This window comes from Panthera uncia (genome assembly GCF_023721935.1).
Source record: "Panthera uncia isolate 11264 chromosome C1 unlocalized genomic scaffold, Puncia_PCG_1.0 HiC_scaffold_3, whole genome shotgun sequence".
NCBI lineage: Eukaryota > Metazoa > Chordata > Mammalia > Carnivora > Felidae > Panthera > Panthera uncia.
Genome location: NW_026057584.1, coordinates 275,644 through 284,889, shown reverse-complemented (window position 1 = coordinate 284,889; position 9,246 = coordinate 275,644). Strand labels below are relative to the sequence as shown.

At 54.6% G+C, this 9,246-nt stretch overlaps 1 protein-coding gene across 1 annotated transcript in view; it reads right to left on the bottom strand.

The window, feature by feature from the left end:
* Window positions 1-9,246, bottom strand: part of LOC125910904 (contactin-associated protein-like 4) — a 132,926-nt gene that overhangs the window by 54,211 nt on the left and 69,469 nt on the right. The window contains exons 9-12 of the mRNA XM_049614444.1: window positions 8,878-9,027; window positions 6,778-6,949; window positions 2,752-2,858; window positions 1,922-2,041 (exon numbers count right to left, since the gene is read on the bottom strand). Coding sequence (XP_049470401.1) covers window positions 1,922-2,041; window positions 2,752-2,858; window positions 6,778-6,949; window positions 8,878-9,027 — 549 coding nt within the window. The remainder of the gene's footprint in view (window positions 1-1,921; window positions 2,042-2,751; window positions 2,859-6,777; window positions 6,950-8,877; window positions 9,028-9,246) is intronic.

Below are 9,246 nucleotides of genomic sequence, written 5' to 3'. Positions count from 1 at the left end.
GCTGGGGGCGGCCGGGGAGGCGGGGTGAGCTGCACACATGCATGAAGGTGCGTCTTCCATTCTTCTGGAGGCTTTTCTTGGCTGAAGGAGGGCAGCCACACCCACAAGGGTGGACCCCAGGAGGACTTGGTGGGCAGACAAAGCGGGGCCAGGCCTCCCCCTTGAGGCTGCGTGTGGCTGGCTGCACATCCAGACGTGGCTCCCGGCGTGAGCGTGCTTGTCTGCGCAGAACATCAGGTGCCCGAGTACCGGGCGGCCGCGCTGCCTCAGGGCAGGAAACATGCGAGAGGGAGTTGTGTTTACCTCCCGGACAAGGGGGCCCCCCGGCACCAGCCTTGGACTCTCCTGCCACTTTTTGTCAGGCATGGACTGGTGTCTCCACCGCCCTGCGTGGTCTGGGCGCAGGTGCGCAAACGCCTGCACACCACGCCCTCTGCCAGGAGCACCTGCCTGACTCGCGTTTGATCAAATAATGTGATTAAAGGCAGAAACAGATTTTATCCTGAGAACTGAGAAGACAGAACATAAAAATTTCATGGGAATTGTTTTAAACTATTCAAAACTCATTAAAAAAATCTATCCAGAAATGATTCTTTTCTCAGGGAATTTATACTCCTAATGCGCTCTGTTGGCTTCCCTGGTGACCGAGAGCACAAGGTTGATTCTGCCCCCAGAACCCGGGGTCAGGATGTGACAGGACAGTGCCCTCCAGCAGCTCTGCTGGGGCTGGTGTTGGTCGTCCCCCATCGTGTGTCTGTGCCCCCATTTCCTCCTCCTTGTCAGGACACCAGCCTTTGCCCAAGAGCCCACCTTCACCCGGTGCCACCTCATCTCAGCTGGACCCTGTTTGCAGAAACCGTGTTTCCAAACCCAGTCACATTCACAGGTGCCAGGTGGGTGTGATTCTTGGGGGGACAGCATCCGGTCTAGTACACAGGAAGACATTCTCTAAAAATCCAGATAATGGGGCGCCTGGGAGTCTCAGTCGGTTGAGTGTCCGACTCTTGATTTCGACTCAGATCATGATCCCAGGGTCATGGGCTCAAGCTGCTGTCAGCGCTGAGCCTGCCTGGGATTCTCTCTCTCCCTCTCTCTCTGCCAGCCCCACCCCCATCCCAGCTCATGCTCTGTCTCTCTGTCTCCCAATAAATAAACTTACAAACGATTTAAAAATAATAATAATAAAATAAAATCTGGATAATGTTATCTGAAACTTGGGAAGGTGGAAAATCTAAAGAGAAAGCCGTTCCATCTGGAGACTGGAGCTAATGTCCCGCAGCGATGCGGAGACAGCAGCGAGGAAGGTGTCCTGCCTGGGGGTGAGGGCCTGAGGGCAGCGTGGGGTGAAGGGTGGAGGCACAGACTCCCACGTGGACGAGACACAGGGATGTGGCCACAGCCACAGGAACAGATGAGCGAGCAGAGAGACAGAAGGCCTGTGGACACGGGGATTAAGAAGCCCAGAAGCACGTGGATCGTATGGCATCTACGCTCACTGCAAAGGCCGCTGTGTAAGGAGTTCACGACGCACACAGACGTCACATACGCTGCATGCAGGGTGCGGACGTACACGTAGGTCAGACCAGCATGCGGTACAGCTTAAATACACACAGTGTTCTTTAAAGGTGAAATGCTTTTGGTTTGCACGTTCATTAATCCTATAAGTCTTAGAAAACCCTTCGTTTTAGGATTTAATAGGCAAAATGGTATTCTTAAATGCTTCACAGAGTACACACATGCAAATGATGACATAATTACAAATGTTCACTTTTGACCTGTTTTTAGCAGATTTGTACCAGATACTTCCATTGAATAACCATTCACTCTCGTCAGGTTGTCCTAACGGAACTGCCAGCCAGGTACATTCCTGCTCACGCGGCTATGACTTTGAGGTGAACGTGAGTGGAGATTGTTAACTCACCTGTCATGTTGCAGAACGCGGGGAAGGGCCGCAGGGGGCCGCTGCCATCCGGGTCAACGTAGAACCTCCCCGAGGACTCACCCCTGTGCTTGTACGCCTCGCAGGACTGCTCATGCAGCGCTGGGGGAAACCACCGGCCGGTCAGTACCGTCGGCCAGTGAGCAGAGCCCGGGGGTGCCCGGGGGTGCCGTGAGCACCCTGCACAGAGCCGCCCCGAGCCTCAGGGGTGCTGCGGTTGGGAGACCCACACCCCGGCAGAGAATGCTGACCAGTGAGAGAACAGCTGTTTCCCACCAGAAAGTGGGGTTTTGGTCCATCGTGGGGATGGGATTAGGCAACAGAGCAGGGCCGGGCACGTAAGAAGTCCGACAAAGGTACCTGTGGTTACCACCACCGTCAGAGGACCCCCAGGCTGTGGGGCTTTGAAATCTGACCCTCCACAGCACGGGAGAGGCCCCTGCCCTGATTCTCCTGGGAACAGGTTTACTTTTAGGAACATAAAAACTTGGGGGCAATCACATTTCCATCGTCTGGTGTTGCCAGGAAGCTCAGGAGAAAAATGGGGTCAACTCAAGCATCCCAACCCGAGGTTAATGTAGGCCTGCTTGACTTTGTTTCTGGCTTCTCTTTGATTACAATTGATTTTCTCCGGTTTATTACCCCTTTGCTTTAAATGAGTCTCTCTAGTCAGTGACTTTAAATGAGCCTAGAACACAACCAGCCGCTGATGCACGTGTGTGTGTTGTGGCTGCAGATAAGCACGCACGTGTGCATCTGGAAGCGGACAGAGGAGGGGCGGGAGTGGCGGGGGGGGGGTGCGGAGCGCTTACGGTGGTGGCACGTGGCACCCGTGTAGCCGGTGCTGGAGCAGTTGCAGTAGAAGGCGGTCCAGGTCTGGGAGCACCTGCCGCCGTGCTCACAGTGGTTGGGCAGACACCTGAAACGAGAGCACAGAGGGTCTCTGTTTGACCCCTGGTCATCGTGAGATGTGGGTCCCCTTAGGCCACACGCGGGAACCAGCCAGCCCCAAACACCGGCTAACACACCCTGACCCAACTGCCTGATGTGCACCTGGGACGGCTGGGCCTGGGTGCTTCCCTGTCCGCCGGGGAAGCACTTTTCCTGCCGTGGGAACACGGTGTGGACTCTCCATGTGGCCAGCAATAGAAATCGCTTGCAGAAAACAATAGTGACACCGTGTCGTGCTGGATTATTCCTGCACTTGGATTCTTAAGAGAAAGAATGGGAAAAAAGCAGAGACTAAGAAGGAGCCGGCCGCCCCCAGGGCATCTACCCCGGGCTCACTGTTCTGATTCTTGGTCCACCTGGAGTGTGCAGTGAAAGGCCACGTGTGATCAAGGGTGTACACGCGTTATGTTTCCCCAAGGGAAACAAGTAAGTAAGAAAGTGCTCAGGAAAACTCAATACCATCTATGCACTATGGATATTTTGTCATCGGCCATGAAAATGAAGAATGGGACACTTGAAATTTCACTCGCAGGACCTGGGTGAATTTCAACTGATTACAGTAGAGCTGATTTTCTTGAATCTCAAGAGCAAATGTCCATTATCAGGTATCCACACCGTCTAGAGAGTACGTAAAGGGGACCCTCGCTACGCAAATAACCAGCAGTCGTTCGTGTGCTTGCATTTGCACGTAAGCTTAGAAATGTAATCACACACGGTACAAACGCCACCGGCACGCTTCCGCAAGTGATTCATTAATACGTTCTGAGAATTCCACGTCAACAAATTCACATTTGCGTTAGCACTTTCGATGACAAAAACCCATGAACATAGTTACTATAACTTATTCAAGACGTTATGTATGTGCCTGTAGGATGCCGGTGGTGTTTGCTGTTCTCCTGCCCCTAAAGAAAATGCTTCTACTGTGTGAGGAACTTGATCAATTTGTGTTGGAAACTAAAGACTCCAACTTTCCTTCCATGGTAAATATGCCATTTCTAATTGACCTGCATGTCACAATCCACTGGCTGAATCCATTTTTCCTATTTTCAGATTGGAAGTTTTGGGGAAAATTTTGGGACTTTTACTGTCATTGAATAAAAGGAGAGAGTCAACTTGGTCATTCCATCAGGATGATCCCCATGTTGAAAGAATTCGCTAATGGCTGGAAAGGTGAATGCCAATGGCAGCCTCAGACAGATGAACGATGGTCCAAGATTACGATTACTATTTAAATTCTGTTAAAAGAGAATCGACTGTTTAATTCAGGGAAGGGCTTACAGCGAGAGTCAATAAAATGTTTGGCAGGAAAATCACGAAAGCTGGAGGGAGAAAGGAGAGGACATTTTTAGGTTCTTGTTCCGAACAGGGAGGGGCTAATTCACCCCCACCTGATGTGCAGACTTGACAAAGTCCTAGGCAAATTCCGCGCAGAATTTTTAAAAGAAGCTCACAAGACAGTTCCAAAATTCCTATGAAAATTCAAAGATGTAATACAACCAAAACAGTTTGGAAAACAGAACAAATTTAGGAGGGCAAACCGCCTGATTTCAATAATTATTGTAAAGAGACCATAATCATGAACATGTGGTATTGGCAGAAAGATAGATGAATAGATCAAAGGAAGTAAATAGGGAGCCCAGATAGAGACCTACACACAACACAGCTGGGTGTCCACAAAGGCACAAAGACAGTGAAAGGGAGGAGGGGTCACCTTTCCATCAAACGGTGCCGGGTGTCTGTATGCAAAACAAACAGACGGAAATCCCTGCCTACCTTACACCATATATTAAATAATATTCAAAATTGTTCAGCTATAAATTAAATCTCAGACTATAAGACCTCTGGAATAAACACAGCAGAAAGTCTTTGTGACCTCAGGTTAGTCAAAGACTTCTTAAATACGATATCAAAGGCACAATCCATAAAAGAGAAAAAAACGGCGTATTTGACTTTGTCGAAATCAAGAGCCTGTGTTTTTCAAAAGATGGTGTTTAGAGAATAAAAGAAGAAAACAAAGCTGAGAAAGAGCATTTATACAGCGCGTATCTGATAAATGACTCTCAAAACTCAGTAAGAAAACAAATTCTAAAAAACGTGCAAGGGATTTGAGGAGACGTTTCTCCAGGTCAGGCCACGGTGAACGCCCCGCATGGAGGGGCCGGGATTCCCTTGCGCTGCCGGTGGGCTGGAGACGCACCGTGGGCAAGCGTGGCTGTGCCCCCAAACTAGACCTGTCCCCCTGGTGTGGACTCACGGACACTGGAGGTGAACCCTTACAAAGACGTGTTTGTGAACATTCACAGCAGCTCTGTTTCTAACAGTCAAAACCTGGAAACAACCAGAACGTCCATGAGCCTGGAAATCAAGAGCCAGACCGTGTCCTTCCACGTAAGCGGTTTCAGCAGCAAACAAGGAAACGCTATTCACATGCGACGCGGAAGGACGGTTTCGCACACATTTATTTTCATTTTTCCAAGGCAGGGCGTGTAAAGGTGATACAAGAGCAACTTTCAAAGCAGGAAAGGCATCAAAACGAAACCCTGTGCGGAGACACCGTGTGTAAAGGTACCATCGCCCCAGACGCCCGGCAGCTTTTATTTCCTCGGGAATCTGAGACTGAAGTCTTGTTTTAAGACCTAACTTCACATCCGTGATCTTTCTGAGAATTGATACATGTGATAAAGAATCTTTATATGTCAAATGGTGTGTTTTCTACGCTTGTATTAAAAGACCTGTTTTTACTCCAAGAGTTTTACGCACACGTGTCCCCACAGATCACTTGCTGAAGGCTGTGTGTTAGAGAGCTTTCCCGAGAGCTGAGGCGGCAGCTGACCGGGACGCTGGAACCAGGTCCGGCCACCCCAACACCACCTTCCTGCCCACAGCCGTCCCCCGAAGGCCCCTCCACCAAGTGTGGGTCTGGGGGGTGCCCCACGGGCCAGGGGGGCTGGTGGCTGTGCCCTCCACGTGATGTGGTGGTTTCCCCCCAAGGTCATGCACCAGAAATGGAGGCTACCCTCTCCTTTCAGTAGAAGGATCACCCCAGCCGCCACTAACGGAGCGAGCACGTGTGGGGAAACCACGTCTAGAGCGAGTGAGTCCAGGGGTGGGACGGTGCTCTGTCGGTTATCGAGGACGATGGCCAGGTGCTGAGCATGGTTTCTTCTGATTACTAGTCACAAGGACTGAGATGTGACAGCAGATCGAGCACGTGGGTGTGAATTCAGACAGGATGGCTCACACTAGGGAAGAAGGGGCTTCTCAGAATATAGTAGCGTTTGCAGGGAGAGCAGCATCGGCCAGCCTGTCTCCCCAGGCCACCCCCGTGGGAGGCCTGGCTTTCCCGCCACAGACATTCGCGCTCTTGCTCGCTTGCCCACTCCTGGCATTTTAGGAGTTTCTCCTCCAAGGGACACCCCCGAGGTCGTGGTCCGCAGTGGAGTGTGTGTCCCTTCCATGGTCCCAGCAACCTGTCCCCAGGCAGGCCGGAGCTCGCCGTCCCTGTGGACCCGGGGTGGCTCGGGCGTCCACCCTGGGGACACCCCGGCCCGACCACGTGGGCCGCTGGGTTCCTGCATTTGACAGTCATGATCCGTGCTGTCCAGCCACGCGTTGCGACTTATTTCTCTCCATGGAAAATTGCAGCAACGCGCCCGTTCTGAGTCAGGGGGCTCACAGACGTGACCACACGTGGCACTCATGAGCACACGCCTTCCACCCACATGTTGGCGTTTCAAAGAAGCTTTCATATGGTTATAGACACGGTTTCCCCTCTCTCCCGCAGGAAACGGGGCTGACTCCCCACGGACAGAGCAGAGAGAGGGGACATCCGGGGAGACGGGGGCAGGGGTGCCAGGCCCCGCCGAGGGTGCGTGCCCCGCCCTTACCTGTCCAGGAGGCCGCAGGAGTCTATTTGCAGGTCGCTGAAGTTCCCGAGCAACCCCCGCTGTACTGAAATCAGGTCCACCTCTCGGGCGTTGATGGAGATGAGCCTCAGGCAGCCCTGGAAGCCAGCAAGCGACGCCTGGCGTTCCGACCCGGAGCCTGGAGGGACACACCCTGATGGCTCAGAGGCGGGGACACAAGAGAGAGACGGGGTCAGGACAGAGGCTGAGGCGTCCCGCTGTGGAAGGCAGGTCCTGTATGGACCCTGGCACTTCCGCTCACTTGGGGGGCCGCGAAGGCTAGGTCTGCGGGGTGCAAGGTGACGCTGGTGTGGGGACTCAGAAAGCAAGCTACCTGTACACTTCAGAGCCTGAAGCGTGACCTTCCCTAAAGCACATGCTAGAAAGTTTCAGCTCCTTTAATGTGTATCGTAAACAAAAACAATTCAGACCTACACGGATTTAAGATTGGAAACGGAAGAACAGATCCTTCTAGTAGAAGTACAAATCCCTGGGGCGCCTGGGTGGCTCAGTCGGTTAAGCGTCCGACTTCGGCTCAGGTCACGGTCTCGCAGTCCGTGAGTTCGAGCCCCGTGTCAGGCTCTGGGCTGATGGCTCAGAGCCTGGAGCCTGCTTCCGATTCTGTGTCTCCTTCTCTCTCCGCCCCTCCCCCGTTCATGCTCTGTCTCTCTCTGTCTCAAAAATAAATAAATGTTAAAAAAAAAAAAAAAAAAAAGAAGTACAAATCCCTTGGGGCTCCTGGGTGGCTCAGTCGGTTGAGCGTCTGACTTCAGCTCAGGTCATGATCTCACAGCTCATGAGCTCGAGCCCCGAGTCAGGCTCTGTGCTGACAGCCTGGACCCCGCTTCAGATTCTGTGTCTCCCTCTCTCTCTGCCCCTAACCCACTCACATTCTATCTCTGTCTCTCTCAAAAATAAATAAACATGACAACAAAAAAAGAAGCACAAATCCCTCAAGTTACAGAGGCTGAGCGATGTTGTTGGGTCAGAAAGCGAGGGGCGCTTCTGCTCTCGCAGAAGCAGCGAGCAGCCCCCACCAGGGACCCCCCGTGCCCAGGTCCTGCTCCCAGGAGGGTCCTGCTCCTTCTCGGAGCTGGCGGGGCCTCCCCAGAGGAGGCTGTGGTGCCCGGGCCACAAGGTCAGTGGGAAGCCAAGCCACACGGGACTCCACTGGGCCTGTCGGGGTGATTCGGAGCCCGGAGCCAGAGGCCCCCCCAGGGCTAAGGCTGGGTGTGGGGGGCAGGGAGGACGGTGAACGTCAAGGGCAGAATCCGAACGTGGCAACCGGTGTCGCTTTCCCGACTGGAGGCCAGACCGCACCAGCCTCGCTGACCCTCACTCTCGGGAGCCTAACACACGGCGCCCTTGAGAGACACGCCACCAGCGGTTCCTGTGACCCCGGCGGCCTCTGGTACCAGAGGGAGTGTGGGGACTAAGCCTCCAACACATGCAGCTGGGAAAGGACACCCAACGACAAGAGGACGCTCTTGAGGAAACGTAAACACCACCTCAGCACAGCCGCCTCAGCTCAGCCGCTGGGATCACAGCCACGGGGAGCACTGTCGCCTCAGCAAGGCCACTGGGAGCACAGCTGCCTCAGCACAGCCACCGGGAGGGAGCACAGCCACTGGGAGCATAGCCACGGGGAGCACAGTCGCCTCAGCAAGGCCACGGGAGCACAACAGCCACCGGGAGCACAGCCACCAGGAGCTCAGCCGCCTCAGCATAGGTGCATCAGCACAGACACTGGGAGCACAGTCGCTGGGAGCACTGCTGCCTTAGCACAGTCACCTCAGCACAGTCGTTGGGAGCACAGCCGCCTCAATATAGCTGCCTCAGCACAGCCACCAGGAGCACAGCTGCCTCAGCAAGGCCACTGGGAGCACAGCCGCTTGAGCACAGCTGCTTGAGCACAGCCCCCTCAGCACAGCTGCCTCAGCACAGCCCCTGGGAGCACAGCCGTGGGAGCACAGCCGCGGGGAGCATAGCGAGGTCCCTCCCTCTGCTGAGCTGGTGGGGGACCAGCCACACACCACGCCGCAGTGGGGAGGGGGGCAGTCAGGGCCCCAGCCCCTCACTCACCTCCGAAGCGATAGGCACCTCCGGCAGGGGTCTCCAGAGGCAGCGCCGCCTGAGCCGCGGAGGCCCCGGCCTGGTCCACGGCCACACTCAGCAGGTTCCCCCAGGCCGTCAGGGACACCGCATGCCACTGCCCGTCGGCCAGCCCGACACCTGGGGATTGCGGTCAGTGAAGGTCACCGTGACACAAACCTCACCATCCCTGAGTCCATGGGGACAGGGACCCAAGGGCCAGGCCAGCCCCTGCTTCAGAGCACCCCAACCGCTGCCCCATCCCTGCCAGTGAACACCCCTGCGGAGGGCGCCCCCTGCCCCGTCCCTGCCTCTGAACACCCCTCCCTGCCCCATCCCTGCTGCCGAACACCCCTGCGG